The sequence below is a fragment of the Nelumbo nucifera genome, chromosome 3 (assembly GCF_055504915.1).
Source record: "Nelumbo nucifera cultivar China Antique chromosome 3, China Antique-T2T, whole genome shotgun sequence".
Taxonomy (NCBI): domain Eukaryota; kingdom Viridiplantae; phylum Streptophyta; class Magnoliopsida; order Proteales; family Nelumbonaceae; genus Nelumbo; species Nelumbo nucifera.
Window position 1 is genome coordinate 43,061,630 of NC_142651.1, and position 16,646 is coordinate 43,078,275.

At 34.0% G+C, this 16,646-nt stretch overlaps 1 protein-coding gene across 1 annotated transcript; it reads right to left on the reverse strand.

Annotated features, from left to right (window-relative positions):
• Positions 1 to 595: 595 nt before the first annotated feature.
• LOC104603897 (stromal 70 kDa heat shock-related protein, chloroplastic) lies at positions 596 to 5,756 on the reverse strand. Its single transcript, XM_010268060.3, has 8 exons — positions 5,093 to 5,756; positions 3,994 to 4,246; positions 3,378 to 3,457; positions 3,129 to 3,271; positions 2,926 to 3,024; positions 2,380 to 2,569; positions 1,788 to 2,186; positions 596 to 1,254 (listed from the first exon to the last, which is right to left on the reverse strand). The coding sequence occupies exons 1-8, from the start codon at positions 5,663 to 5,665 to the stop codon at positions 850 to 852; spliced, it is 2,142 nt and encodes a 713-aa protein (XP_010266362.2). The 5' UTR covers positions 5,666 to 5,756; the 3' UTR covers positions 596 to 849.
• Positions 5,757 to 16,646: the final 10,890 nt, after the last annotated feature.

The following is a 16,646-nucleotide window of genomic DNA, read 5'->3' on the forward strand; positions in this document are numbered from 1 at the left end:
TGGAATTGTAAATTGTAGAGATTTGATTTTTCATAAGTTTCTTGGCATGTCACCAACCAACCTAATTTTATTTTGTTTTCTAAGTATCAATGAACCATTACATTTCCATTCTAGGTATGACCATTCTTCATCATTCTTTTCTATCTACATACAATTTGATTTGCTGCCCACGGCCCCACGCTACAAAGTATGAGAGGCTTTAACTGATCATTGGTCTTTTCCCAGCGTTACTGAGCATTAAGAGACGAGTTGTTTCATTTATAGGTGTAAAACGGGCCAGATTATCCATGGGCCAGCACGGCCCGGCATGATGCACACGCCTGGCAGGCTGGCACAGCATGGCCCACATTACACCTACAGTTCTATTCGTTATTCGTACTGAATTTTTCACCAAGTATGCGGACCAGAGTCCATTCGCAATAAATATATAGGACAAACATCATTCATTTTTTTTGGTAAAGGACTCTTTCACACTCATACTTTCTCGACAGAATTCATCCACCTGGAATCTGATTAGTAGAAAAACTTAAAATTTTGTTTCATAGGTAATGGAACTACCTAACCAACAGACTCTGAGACAGTTACAATGGTTACATATGCGACATGGCACATAACTATTTTGGTTATAAAAATTAGATGATCAACCCAAAGTAATGGGGTCTAGTTTCTCGTAGCTGAACGCCACTAGTTCTTTCTATCTAATCCTTCACCTCTTTCCAAAATCCAGGAGCCGTAAATAAATACACAAAAAAAAAGGAAATCATCCCGATATCAATCCATACCTCTTCCTCTCATTCTCATAACGTGCTAAAGTGTGGCCATCAATTATCAACCTCTTCTTCTCATTCTCTAACTGCTATCAGTGAAATCCGCATCAATCACATCACCATCAGGTGTCTTGCCTGCTGATCCTGAAGAAGGCCCGGCCTCTCCACCAGGTGCAGGCCCAGCACCAGCACCAGGTGACCCAGGTTGGTTGTATAGGGACTGCCCAAGCTGCATTACTTCTTGGTTGAGCGCAGCTATAGCATCTTTCATCGCCTGGGTTGACCCACCAGAAATTGCTTCCTTCAGTTCTCCAATCTTGCTTTCTACTTTCTCCTTCACAGCAGCAGGAACCTTGTCTCCAAGTTCCTTCAGTTGCTTCTCTGTCTGGTATACAACTGAATCGGCCTGGTTCTTGGTGTCTATGGCATCCCTCTTCTCCTTGTCCTCCTTAGCAAACTTCTCTGCTTCCTTCACCATTCTTTCCACCTGTAAGTTTTTAGCAATAAAACATCAGCACAACATAGCAGCATATGTATTGGTGGCATGCTTAAATTAGTCATAACAGTGGTGAAGCCATCTAAATGCAAGCTACAACATGTGAAACCTACTTCCAAAAAGGATATATCCCATAGACACATGCAGGAATAGCAATAAGGGAAAGCCCGGACATAGCTAAAGAATATCTGGTTGCATCAAATTTTGGGCCATCAGCCCAACCTCCTGCATGTGCATGGGCACCCAGCTATCATTGGGGCAGGGAGATCAGTTACTTCTCCTCACCCCCAATGCAAAAGTGACTGCTGCGCAGATGGAGAAGTTATACAATAAACTAGAAACTCTAGTTGAAAACCAAGCATGTTCTCATCAATATGCATTTTTCCTACCGAAAAACTACTGCACTGAAATGAGCATGAGCTCTTGAATCCAACATAATTTTGGCATTACTGCCCTATGACCTGTGTTGTGGCCACTGAAACTCAACTAAAGCAATTTAGGTCCAAGTAGTTTCTAGGTCATACCTCATCAGAGGGCAAGGTGCTAGCACCAGTGATGGTGATGTCCTGCTTCTTCCCTGTGCCCTTGTCAATGGCCGTGACAGAAAGGATACCATTCGCATCAATGTCAAACTTCACCTCAATCTGGGGAACACCACGGGGTGCTGGAGGAATACCATCCAGGCGGAAGCTACCAAGAGATTTGTTATCCCTCACAAATTCTCTCTCACCCTGAAGAACATTGATCTCAACGCTGGTCTGCCCATCTGCAGCTGTTGAAAACACCTCTGATTTGGAGGTTGGCAATGTTGTGTTCCTTGGGATTACCTTTGTCATCACACCACCCAGTGTCTCCAGACCCAGAGATAATGGTGTGACATCCAAGAGAACAATATCACTGACATCTCCAGCCAGCACACCAGCCTGAAAATTAAGGAGTTGTAGCTAGATTAAAATAATTAAATAAAAGAATCAAAACCAATACCTAATGAATGCCAACATTGTTATTAACTCTGCAACTACATAACACTTTTAGAAACATGAATGGAGGATTCAGCATGTCAATCTCCTCACGGGATGATAAACTAGAACAGATCAGAAAGTAAAAAGAGCTGACCTGAACTGCCGCCCCAAGAGCAACAACTTCATCAGGATTTACAGTAGCATTGGGTTCTTTTCCTGTCATTTTCTTTACAAGTTCCTGTACAGCGGGTATACGTGTTGATCCACCAACAAGTATCACCTCATCCAGATCTTTGAATGAAAGCTTTGCATCTCTCAATGCATTTTCTACTGGGGTTCGAAGCCTGCAATATTTCTCAGAAATTAGCAGCTTTGACACCTATAGCAGCAAGGACTTGTAGTTTGAAAGTAAGAATATCAATATCATGGGAAGCATAATAAGATAAAAAGAATTAGTTCCAGTAATTTTCATAAATCCAAACTTAAAAGTGATTCTTAGAGTCACAAAAACCATTGGAATAATCATCTGAAAGCAAGCCAAACACAACTTAATAGTCCCAATTCTGAAGACTGTGGAACTAAAAACACTAGCAACTCAAAACTAATTCACAAGTAAGGGCCAACTAAAACAAAATCTATCCAAAGAATCTGACATATAATAATTAATATTTGGTAAATCAGTAAATGGTGAAGTGCATACCTATCAAGCAGGTCTGAACACAACTCCTCAAACTTGGCCCTTGTAAGGGTGGTCTCAATATGTTTCGGCCCATCGGCAGTTGCAGTAATGAAAGGTAAACTGGAAAAGGCAATAAAAAATTTCTCAGTTACACATAACATCTGTAAATAGGCACGCATGCAAGCATACAAGCAGTTAAGAAAGAAAATAAACGCATTTCACACCTTATATTTGTCTGAGTCAAAGATGAGAGTTCCATCTTGGCTTTCTCAGCTGTCTCAGTAAGACGCTGAAGAGCCTGTTTGTCCTTCAGAAGATCTATGCCTTCATCTCTCTTGAAGTTTTCAGCAAGCCAATCAACAATTCTCTGTTTGTATTTACCAACAGCAGACAGGTTCAGTAACCAATAGATCAGAAATCAAAAACAACCACATTGGTTGCAATTTGAATAATAAAAAGAATACAAGCTCAACCTTGTCAAAGTCATCTCCACCCAAATGTGTATCTCCTGATGTAGACAACACCTCAAACACTCCATCTCCAACTTCAAGAACTGCAATTAAGAAAAAGTTATACATTTATGATCAATCAGTCATACATATTACATGCTAATGGTGCGATTGCCAGAATTGTAGCATAAAGGTTTTCCAAGTATCAGAATCTGAGTACCTAGCAAGGGACAGATAAGGATTTAATGAGAAAATAATACATTAAAAAGACAAAGGTATATGATCTTTTTTATCTTTGTCAAGACCAGAAAAGCTTAACTAGTCTTTCCCTACCACATTCAGAGGTTACAGGTACTTCATGAAATTGCAGAACAAGAATTTGATGGAGTCTCAAGATACGAGTATCCAACATAGGTAAGATGGGGATACTTATGGCAAAAATATACATTATAGTTACAGCAGTATAATATTTTTAATGTCACATTACCAAGTCAAAGAAAAAGTTCAATTTAACTACCATTCCATAGGCAGAAGGATATAGATAAATTGAAACATGGGTGTATATAAAGAAAATCTGGAATTTTACATACTAAAATGACAAAGAAATTGAAAATGGAGTGTTTTGGAATAGTCTTAATACCTGATACATCAAATGTTCCACCTCCAAGGTCAAATACTAGAATGGTTTCATTGTTCTTCTTTTCAAACCCATATGCCAGTGAAGCAGCAGTGGGTTCATTGATGATACGGAGAACTTCTAAACCAGCAATCCGACCAGCATCTTTTGTTGCTGTCCTTTGCGAATCATTGAAGTAAGCAGGTACTGTAACTACAGCCTTACTAACTTTATCATTCAAAAACTTGGATGCATCATCTACAAGTTTCCTTAATACCTGCAGATGAAGAAAAGAGGCTAAGTTTTTTAACTAAGAGATAATGACAAACATGCACAACAGTGCTAAGGTCCTCAAGTGAATGCTGCAAACCAAGAACTAGATAATCTTGTAAGTTTTAAGTATGTTAAAATTTAATGGTACCAGAAAGTCCAAGAAAACTTTACCACGAAAATAAAGATTACCAGACAACACTAAGGCAATACTTTCAGCAGTTTAGATTAGAAGAAGTGATGGAGAACAGATTTCTTCCTAATTACCACAAAATACTTAACATGACAAAACAAGCTAAACGCATTCTTGAGCAAAATGTTCAGAAAACTATTGCAGAAACATTTTCTCAAATTCTCATCCGGCAACAAAATATGAATGTTTAAATTATTACATTTAAGACTTCCTCAAAAACGTGGTTAACATGACACCTTTAACTTCTTTTTCTCCTTAAGTAGGGTAGAATAGAAAATTGCTTTTAACACAACAACAGAAACCTGTATAGTTCTCTAACGGAATGGAAAAAACAAAAGAGAACAGGCACAGTTTTAACTTCCTACTCTAGCCCGTCTTCGTCACTCCACGCAACTCTTTCCCGATATACATTCATATATCCTGAGCAAGAAGCCGTATCAAAGTCAATAAAATGCGAGAAAGAAAATAATTCCAAAATAATGCTACAACTAAAGATATATTGAAAACGCACACAAAACAAGGTGTGAAGTATACTAAATGCAACTCGAACACAAAACAGAATTAGATATACAGAGTCATCAGAATTCAGAAAGAAAAGCGCGGAATAGAGTCCTACTGTGACAGGAGAGAGAGAGAGGGGGGGGGGAGAGGGAGATATACCTGCGCCGAAATCTCCTCGGCAGCAAACTGTTTGCCGATGGCTGGGCACTCAAGCTTGACATTACCGTTCTCATCTCTCACCACTCGATATGATATCTGCTTCGATTCCTCATCTACCTCAGACATCTTCCTTCCAATAAACCTCTTCACAGAGAAGAAGGTGTTCTCCGGATTCACAACTGCCTGCCTCTTCGCAATCTGCCCTACAAGTCGGTCTCCGTTCTTCGTGTACGCAACGACCGAAGGCGTCGTTCTTTGACCCTCAGCATTTGTAACAATTGTCGGCTTCCCACCTTCCATCGCCGCCACTGCTGAGTTCGTCGTCCCAAGGTCAATACCAACAACCTTCTCGTTTACAACCCGAACAGGACCAACTGCAGATTCTCTCCTGCTATTTCTCTTAAGTTTTAGGAAAGCTGACCGTGGAATCCCAAACGAAGCGCCGCTGACATTTAATCTCTGTCCGAAGAAAACAGTTCTTGAAGAACTTCCACTCCGAACACCGGACTTTGTCGAAGAGGAAGGAAACGCAGAACCGCCGAGAATGTGAATTTGAGCCGCCGAAGACGCCATTGTCGACGAGGATTTCTGAAATGAGCCCGCAGAACTGAGTATTTATAACACTCAGAAGATGAGGGATGAGTAGAGATTAGAGACTAGAGAGGGCTTTAGAAAGAAGGGATGTTTACATTTTTCTGTCTTTTTTTTCAATTTTTTATTTTATTTTATTTCATATTATTTTTATAAGGGAAGGTTGCGGGGAGCCGTGCGATGCACTACATTTATTAAGCAAAAGACTAAAATCTACATTATACTTAGCTATTTTATTAAAACACTATTTATAATTTGTGATGGATTTAATCAATATTTTATTAGATAAGAAAATGACAGTGCTAGTTTAAATCTTTTGAACTGATTGATTAAACCAAAAAAATTGACTCAAATGGATACAATTTGAGTAGGTCGATTTTTACAAAGGTCAATCAATTTCAACTAATCAATTCCCCAACTTGACCAAGTTAGTTTGGTTGGCTAAATAGCATACGACCAAACCGAACCAACTCATAAACACTCATTATTTCTGCTAAATTAATAGTTTATCTCTAATAAATAACAATAGTTTTATCTCCAATTATTATTGAAAATTTATAGCGAAAATACACAATTATTGAAAATATATTGAGAATGAAAAAATACAATAAGTACTAAAAATATATTAACATAGTCAATAAAAAGTATAATCTCAAATAATAGTTTAATCTCTGATAAATATTAATCAATAACTTATGACAAAAATATAATAAATTAAATTTAAAAATTTCAATAATAGTAATTTAATCTCCAATAATTATTAAAAGTTTTTTATTAAATAACAAAACAAAATAAATTTATACATAATCATTGAAAATACATTTATCACAAAAAAACAATAAATAATTACTGAAATATAATAAATATTAATTTTAGTATATATAATTATATAATAAATACAGATTAAGAGTTTAAGATTATTATTAATAAATATTATTTTTTTTGAAATTTATTTTCTTGAATTATTGCTTGATATAAGTGAAATTAGTTATTTATAATATTAGGTAAAAATATTAATTTATTATTAGATTTAATATTATGTTTTAATTATTTTTCTACTTTTTAGAATTTTTTAAAATTTATTACATACTTTCTATATTTTAACTATTTAAAATCTAGTTATGTTAAATATTTTTTTATTTAAATACTTAAATAATTTGTAAAATATTTAAACTTTAAAATATAAATTATTTATTGAATTTCATCATAAAACATAATTTATACTATTATTACATAATTTCATTATTAATTTTGTAATATATTAAATTAATATGAATTTGAATATTATGTTGTAATTATTTTTCTACTTTGAAGAAATTTTTTAAATTTATTACATAAGTTCGTTATTTTTATCTATTTAAAATCTAGATATGATAAATATTTAGTTATTTAAATATTTAAATAATCTAGAAAATATTTAAATTGTTTTGTTTTTTGAATTTTATTTATTTGAATCTATTACATATTATTAAATATTTGAGAAACATTTAAATTGATAATCTGGAAAAATGTAATTTAAATTTTTAGTATAGATAAAAAGTAGGAGAGAGGATAGTATAAATTATGAATGAATTTTTAATAAATATTGTAAAGTTATTATATAATTTTGTTATAATATTTAAATAATTCTTAAATTTTTTAATCCAAACTTTCTTTAGATAGATATAGAGAAAAAGTAGGAGAGAGGATAAATAGGAATTAGATATAATTTATGAGAGAAACTCCCTACTAAATTAGAGATAATTTTGGAGATAAATAGGAATTAGAGATAATTTTGGAGAAAGTGGGGGATAGTGGGGGAGGTGGTTTACGAGAAATTTTAGTAGAAGAGATTATTTAGGTTATTGGGAAATTGCATCTCAAAAATGACAGAATAAAATAAAAAATTCAAAAAAGGAGAAAATTTATTAACCGCTTTGTTATATATATATAGATAGATAGATATATAGATAGATATGCAGATAGATTGTCTAAAACTCACCATACAACATTTCTCTTTAACTCGTCACAACTTTTTCAAAACTCACCATGTCTCACCTTCCATTAGTGCAAGTTAGAGGAAAAGGGTCTTTTTCATTTTTCAATTTTCTTTTTCTTTTACATTTTAGTGTTTTGTTATAATCTCTAATGTTTTTTATAATTTCTATTTTATACACTCTTCTATTTTCTACCATCTTTAAAACTTCCTGTGATTTTTGTTATTTATTTTCAATTTCTGTCTTTTTTCTATAATTTTTGGTGTTTTCTACATTTTTTATTTTCTGATTTTGTTTTCCAATGTCATAGTTTCTATAATTTGAAAATAATTTTTTATTTTGTGTGCAATTTCTATAATTTTTTATACTTTTTGTAATTTTTGTGTTTTTATATTTGAAAATATTTTTTGAATTTTTTTCTTTTTTTATGTCTAAATATTAAAATATATGTATATATTTTATATTTTTCTATGACGGTTAAAATGGTAATATATTAACAGTCATTAGTCTCTTTAACGTCAAGTTAGTGACATGGTGAGTTTTAGACATTTAGAAAAGTTGTGAGTTTAAGAGAAATGCTGAAAACTCATGTTGAGTTTTTGACAATTTCCCTTTTTATAAATAACTAATAGATAGAAAAAGAGAGATTTGATATACTAATGTCTATCCAAATGCTAACAAAATGCTAACAATATCCCATGTTCTCCTAAATTATCTCTAATTTAGTTAAGAGATTTTCTCCTAAATTATTTTTAATTCTTATTTATCCTTTTCCTCGCTTTTCATCTATATAAATTTAAGGAAATTTTCAATTAAAAATTATTTAAATATTATAATGAAATTATGTAAATAAATTCAAGTATTTATTAAAACACAAAAATTAATTATAATATATTTAGTAATATTTATATTATTAATAATTTTATATTTTTATGAAATTCATAATGCAATTATGTACTAACAATATAAGTTATAATTTTACAATTATTCAATTTCAATGTTATTCAAATAATAAAAATTAAAATATTATTTAAATATTTCACAAAATAAATATTTTAAAGAACAAGACATTAGAATAGCTTAATAATTATATAACAAAGTATTTAATATTATGTAAGTACAATAAAATAAATAAAATTTAAATAGAAAACAATTTTAAATATTTTACATATTATTTAGATGTTTAAATAACGAAATATTTAACATAACTAAATTTTAAATGGTTAAACTAGAGAAATTATGTAATAAATTTAAAAATTCTCTTAAAAGTAGAAAAACACTATAATAGATTTTCCATAATATTAAAATTAATAATAATTTTATACTTTAAAAATTAATAACTAAATTATGTAATAATACTATAAATTATAATTTTAAAGACTACTAAATTCAATAAATAATTAATATGTTAAAATTTTAAATAATGATATTGTTTAAATAACTAAATAATATTGTTAATAAGTAATTGTTAAATATTTTAAATATAAAAATTTTTAATAATAAATCATATTTAAAATATTAATTAACAAACAAGAAAGATTAAATAAAAAAATTATTTAATACCATTAAAAATTATCAGAAAAACAAAATAACTATAATATGTTTAATAATATTTGATAATAGGAATATAAAATATAAATAATTTAAAAATCTTTGAATATTATTGAAATAATGAAAAATAGATTAAATAATTTAGATGAATTGAAGCTTCCGAGTAACAAAAAAAATGTAATAACTTTCAAAAATATATTTTTAAGATATTAAAAAATAGAATAATAATTGCAATTATTAGTTTACTAATAATACAAACATTATTTAAAGTATAGCAATTAACAATTCTAATAACTAAGAAAAATTAGTATTTATTAATAATAATTTTGAAATCATAATCTGTATTTATTGTATATTTATATATACTCAAATTAATATTTATTATATTTTCAGTTGATTTGTTATATTTTTGTGATAAACATATTTTCAATAATTATGTATAGACTATCTTTGTTTTGTTATTCAATAGAAAATTTTCAATAATTACTATAGATTAAACTATTGTTATTTAACTTTTTTTAAATTTAATTTATTGTATTTTTGTCATAATTAGGTATTTTCATTATAATTTATTGATTAATATTTATTAGAGATTAAACTATTATTGGAGATTATGATATTTATTAACTAATTTAATATGTTTTTAGTATTTATTGTGTTTTCATAATTATTGCATTTATTATATTTCTATAGGTTATTTATTGTATATAAATTTATTTTCAATAGTTGTGTATTTTCACCGTAAATTTTCAATAATTATTAAAGATTAAACTATTGTTATTTGATGGTGCACGATCCGGTTGCTCCTAGCTAGATGGAAGCTCGAATGTCAGTCTGATTAGTTGGTCGATCGAACTGCAAGGAAAGTACACTCAGAGAACCTAGCTGGGGTGGCTTACCCGGTGTGGGAACTCTGATGCTTAAGTTAGCAACTGCTATTTGCGAGCTAAAAAGCTTGTGAGTAAGAAGGCTAGTGAGCAATAACCGCGCGTACCTTGTAGCATTAGGGTTGAAGCCCTTATATAGACAAACTATTGTAGGTCTTACAAAGCACCTTCTAGATCCCCGGTCTGTGTTAGTAGGAGTCTGTTCCGCACCCGGAGATGGACTTCGTGTGAGCTGATAAGGCTTATCGAGCCCGTCCAATCCAGGCGGTATAAGGATAAGGCTCGCGGATGTTTGGCATGATCCTGGAGAGGTTGGAGACAGTTGACCATCTTCTAGAAGTTGGCTATGTGTCACCTCAGTAGGTTGGGCGATCACAAGCTTCTTGGACCTAAGTCTTGAAAGAGGTGCTCGAGGTACCTGAGCTGACCTAGCCTATTAAGGTGGTAGAGAATGCTGAGTCATCATCCAATTATTGAGTCGATCCACATGTCTGCATGCTAACAGGTTGGACCAAATTACCCCTCATCAATATTGCCACCCACTCTCGTGCCAGAGGTTATCAACTCGGTGTGGGACTTCATGACGAGTCTAGGTGGATTTGGCTTGGCCTCAGGCTTGGTCGAGGTCCAGTCAATGGGTAAAACCTGACCGACCCAACTGGCTCGACCTTTGGGTTAGATCGTGTCTCAAGAACGCATGGGTCCAGTCTATGGGTCAAACCTGAGAGTCGTTCAACCACCCATCTTGGGAGCCATTGGATCCAATCGATTTGAACCGTTTGTGATCGGCTATACTGGTTATAAATAGGGGCCTTGGGGTCCCATTTCTTTCATCCTATTTGAGCTTTCGTGTTTGGAGGTCACGCGCTAACTTTGATGTCCCCAGGTCGATCTTCTGTCTTCGGTTTTCGAGGTTGGTCTTCGGTCTTCTCTCCCTAGATAAGTCGCCTTCCTTTGTTCTAGTTCGTTCTTTTACTTAGTTCCAATTATGTCTAGTATTAGCCTGTTTAGCGAGGAGGTAGTAGAGCATGACCAAGCCGAAGAGGATACCTCAACTCAAGATCTGGAGTCCGGTCCAGTCGAGGTGGGCACCTCGGCTCAAGACTGGCGAGCCTCTCATAAGAAGGCTTTGTCTTCTTGTCGTGCATGTCATCCTAGAGAACCAGACCGGTTCGGTCCTTCCATGGTGTCCGTCGAGCAAATCCGTGCTCTAGTTGCTCGGTACAAATTCCCTAACCAGTATGGTTACTACCTTCTCTTAGAAGGTTTTCCCAAGGACCATGATCACGAGGAGATAACCGTCTTTGTGGAGAACCTGAAGGCCGGCTTCACTTTCCACTTCACCCTTTCATCGTTGAGGCCTTAAAATTTTTTGACGTCACCATCGATCAACTTCACCCAAACTCGTTTTGTACCTTGGTCGGTACCATTTCTCTTTTCAATGACTTCGGCCTTCCTCTAGATATAGACACCTTCAACTCGGTATGCTCAATAAAACAAAATCCCACCAGTCCTATGGCCATGGACAAATTTAGTTACTATATGTCTTTCCGACCTAGATATAAGCTCCTTCACGAGTACCCCTCGAAAGTCCTGACCTAGAAGAGGAGATACTTTACTCTTGTTGTTGACAAGGGGTGGCCTTTCCCAACACATTGGAGGAAAGACATTAAGGACCCCGAGGATCAGATGGATAGGAAAATGCATAAAAGAATGCACGACCTAGTGGGGTTCAGCCTGAAATTAGAGGATTACATGGCTAAGGAGAAGTTGGTTCAGGTAGGGCTGAGTCCTCCAAGTAGGTCACCACTTTGGGTGCGGGCACTTTGTCTTTTCAAATTACTTTGCCTTTGTGTTTCTTTGACTGACTTTCTGCTCGGCTTCTGCAAGCATCATGGCTGATCTTTCAATGGAAGCATTCTTCTCTGGCAAGAAGAAGAGGAAGAGGAAGGCATCCCAAGGTGATTCTTTCCATGAACCGGTAGTTGAGCCTGTTGCTTCTACTAAGCCCGAGGAGGTCCTAGTCATCAACTTGGTTGAGGAGAACCAAGAAAGGAGGTTGCCACCCCATCATCCAGAGGTGGTTCGGTCTTTTGAGCCGTTGTCCAGTCATCCCGGGGCCGTCTCTTCAGGTGAGGGCCTTGGGGAGAGCCAAAGCATCATGGACTTCCGGACCAGCCTCATTAAGAGAAAGGAGGCCATTTTTCCCGATGAGGTCTCCTAGCTTGCAGAGCAGCGAACTCCTGAATTGGGCGCGAAGGCACTGTGCTATCTTATGGTGGTATGTCCTGATCTCATTATTGTGTTGTCGCTAGAATGTCATCTCTGGTACTTAGTGAAATTTCTTCCTTTTGCAGACCAACTCTGTAGTTCACGGTCTCCCGAAGTAGTCCGAACAGCATCGTGCAAGGACGAAGAATGCTGAGGTGGTGGCTTCAGAATACTAGAGTAGAGTGGAGAAGGTCGTCGGTGTCATCAGCAGGTTAGAGGGCAAGGTGGAGGCGAAACATGAACACTCTGAAAGGTAGGTGCTTGAGATTGAGCAACTGTAGAAGGAGGTTGAAAGGTTGAAGAAGTAAGCCGAGTAGAAGATTGCTTCTGTTGAGCGTGAGGCTATTCTTTCTAAGGGGATCGAGGACATTGATGCTCTCACCATCAAGAAATATAAGGCTTCAACAGAGTTTCACAAGGATAGAGAGAACCTCGGTACCACATCCTTCTGTAAGGGCTTCAAGCTCTGCCACTGGATGATAAGGGAGACGTTTCCCGAGCTCGACCTTGGATCTATCACCACCTCGGTCATCACCTCGGCAATATCGGATAAGGCCGAAGAAGACCTAGACTTCGAGGAGGAGGAGGATGACAACCTCAACAAGGGAGCTACAGAGAAAGACAACCCGGATGTCAGTTCGGTTTCAAGAATAGGCCCACGGTTTGGTTAACTGAACCGTGAGCACCACTAATAGGGGGTCATGGCTCCTAGACTTGGTAAAAAGTTGATCCAACTCACAAACCCAACCTAACTCGACATAGAAAAAAAAGGTTGGGTCATTGGGTCAACCTTCTAACTTGATTATCAAGTCTAATTAGGACTACTTAAGTACTATCAAGAGTTTTCATTCTTTAATCTTTACTATTTTAGTCTTTAATCTCTATTGTTTATTCTTTGAATTCTTTTATTTTTTTCAAGTTTTTTATTTCATATTTGGAATTTTATGGTTAATTTCCTTGATTTTGGCATTGCTTTATGTATGTTTCTTTACTTTTTGAAGTTCTAATTATTTGTAGGGTTGACTCAAATTGTCCCATGGGTTAACCCTAACTCGAATTTTTAGGGTTAGGGTTTAACATTTTTCTGGCCCAGCTCAAAAATTTGAACCCAACTTTGAAGTGTCTTAACCCAACTTGAACGCAACCTACCCAACCCAATTGCTACGTCTACTCCTCTACCACCTTGGCTCCGCCTCTAATTATATGTATAATTACTATATAATCATGTAGTTATGTATGCATGTTTGCTTGTATGTAAATATGCAACAATGCATGATGTAAGTATATATATGTATATTTTTATTTATTTGTTTAAAAATGTTTGTATGTATCTATCTATATTTATTTATTTGTTAATTTATAAGTATGCCATTTGACCTTAACCCTTCTACTAATCTTATTATTAAATTGGCCTCAACCCTTCATTATAGAAAAAATAACATTTTACATTTTGACTAGGGTTGTCATCAATGAGTCGGGTCTAGGTCAGGTCTAGGTAGAATCAATCCCAAACCAATTATTTAATCAGGACAAAATCACAAACCCAAAAGCATCCTGATTATACTGAAAATTATATTTGTTTATTTAAGTAATAACTAAAATTTAAATTTTTATAATATAACCTTATTAAAAATGATATGAAAATCCTAAATTATTTATATGTTATATAAATTAAACATTTTAACTAATATTATCTTAGTTATTATCTATCAAATTTATCATTTCAAATATAAAAAATTTGATAATAATTATAAGAAAATTAAAAAAATATTATATATTTAATAAAATAATTAGTTAGAGTCTAAATTAGTTTGGGATAGGCAAGAACAAGAACCAATGAAATTATTAATTGAGGCAAAATCATGGAACTAGAACTATTATTATGGGTTTGGTTGGTTCAAGTCTATCAAGTAGGCCCAAACCATTGATAGCCCTAATTTTGACGGTGGAAGTAGAGAAATTGGGCCCAACCCAAATCCAACCTAAGCCCAAGTTGAACCCAGCACGATCCTAATCCAGTCTGAAGTTTATGGGTTAGGGTTGGTGGTTCAATATCTCAACTTGTGTTAGGGTTGATCTCAATCTATTTTAAGTTGACCTGACTTGCACCCCTAAATATTGAATAAGATAAATTAATTGAAGTAAAAGTGATAAAAGTATTATATTGCATTAATAAAATGAACTACAAATGACATAGATATTGTATTTATGAACAAAATTAATTGAAATTTATTTTTGTGAAAGTTGAACTTATGGTATTAGAAACATAACATTCAAATCGACTTTATCAATAAATACAATATAATTTTTAAGTATAAATTAACATATATATTAGTATATATTAAAACAAAGATAACCATATCAGATGGCCTTTCCTTTTTTTCCTTGCCCCAACCCTACAATTCTAAAGTGTCTCCCTTATCCCCTTTCTTAGTCTCACAAGTTGCCAATTCAGCATGGCACTCTTTCCCTGCACTATCTCAAGTAATTAGAGCCAAAATCAATCACGACTCTAATTCATGATATATTAGGAAACCAATCCCAACACTACCTGATTATAAATAAAATGAGAGATAAAGACAATTTTTAATAAATATAAAAAAGGTAGGAGTTTAATGGTATCATTGTAAATAGTTAGCAATGGCATCATTATAAATAATTACATATTTATATCAAATACGAAAGAGGAAAATAGGCAAGGACAAGTTATGATTGTTTTTTTTTTATTCAATTGCATCATTATAATTAATTAAATTTGTAATGATAATGGTTAAAAGCAAGAAAAGAAAAACATTATAAGATTTCATTGATTCCATTGGCAAATGCACAACAATCGGTTGGTACAGATTTTACTTTTAGGTTATCTATATATAAATAGATCCCACATGTTGGCAACTCATATGGAGCCAAGACGATTAATTGTCTTTGGTTTTGGGGGGAAACAAGGATATGTTCACAGCACATTTGGACTGATGTAATTTCCATGATCACAGGAGATCAAAGTGCACTATCCTAGTCTTAAAAAGGCAAGACCCTTCCCACATCAAACAAGTTAAATTCTCCATATACTTGCATAAACAACAAAAAGATAGCAAGTTAAGATAAGGTTGGAAGCCTTCCATAGGTGGGGAATTAGAATATTAGTTGGATGAATGAAGACGAGAAATTATAAGTCCCATTCTACACCGCACATGGTGAAGCCCCTTTTTGGTCTTTTAGGACATTTAGATTTATTTAAAAGATGTGAGTATCTCCACTCCAAGACCATGGGATGGAATATAGAATCCTTAAGGCTGTGTTTGGTTTAAAAGAAAATAAGAGAGACACAAAGTTGAGGGAAATTTCTTAAGGAATTTTGATCTTCCTTTTCTCAACGTGTGGAATCAGACCAGTCCTTGGCTTTGATTAAAAATTACTAACAAATTAGCAAATCTTTCTCCATGTAATGGGATAATTTAAAATTTTAGTGTTTCTGATGAGATCCATAGATACAATGGCTTTTACTCAACCTTTATATAACTAGCCATATTGAAAGTACGTTCTAGAGAGATAAAGATTGGATCATCACCAAATTTGTATCCAGATTGATTAATTTGTGCATGTTTGTTGATCTAGAAATTAAACTTAGATTTGAAATCCTATATTGGGTTCTATGCAACTTCCCAAAACAAATTCATTTTAGATGGACTCTTGTTGAAGTTAAAATTTGCCAAAACTAATAAGCTCTATTAAAACACTGCAATCTGCCTCAAATGTTGTCAAAACCTAAAGCAAATCCTGGGACTCCCCACAAGTTTTGACTCGTCTAAGGCCTCACTCGTGTTTCAATAACTCATTTACTTATCTAAATGCACTTAGGAAACACTTATCCGGAAAAGTGTTCTTTTATTCCTTAGGTAAAGTTATGCAATAACTGATTTATCCAAAATGATAACACTATTAAAGGAGTAATATTGTCCCAAGGCACATTAACAATATTTGGCCTGGATGGATAAGTGATTTACTCAAGTCTCAAGAGGATATTACACGCGAGGAAAATGAGTCGCTTGACAACCATTCTTTTCCATGAGATTCATTATACCAAAACACAAACGTATGTGACCTATCCACTTATCTACCCCCACTTTCATGCATGGATCACACTCTCTATGGCCCACCTACGCATTACGTTCAAGTTATGGACCCCAATGGGATTAATGGTGTGTGTTTACCTCATTAGATTTCAAGAGAATCATGGCATGACTAGGGATGTCAATGGGTCGGGTTAAACAATAAGCC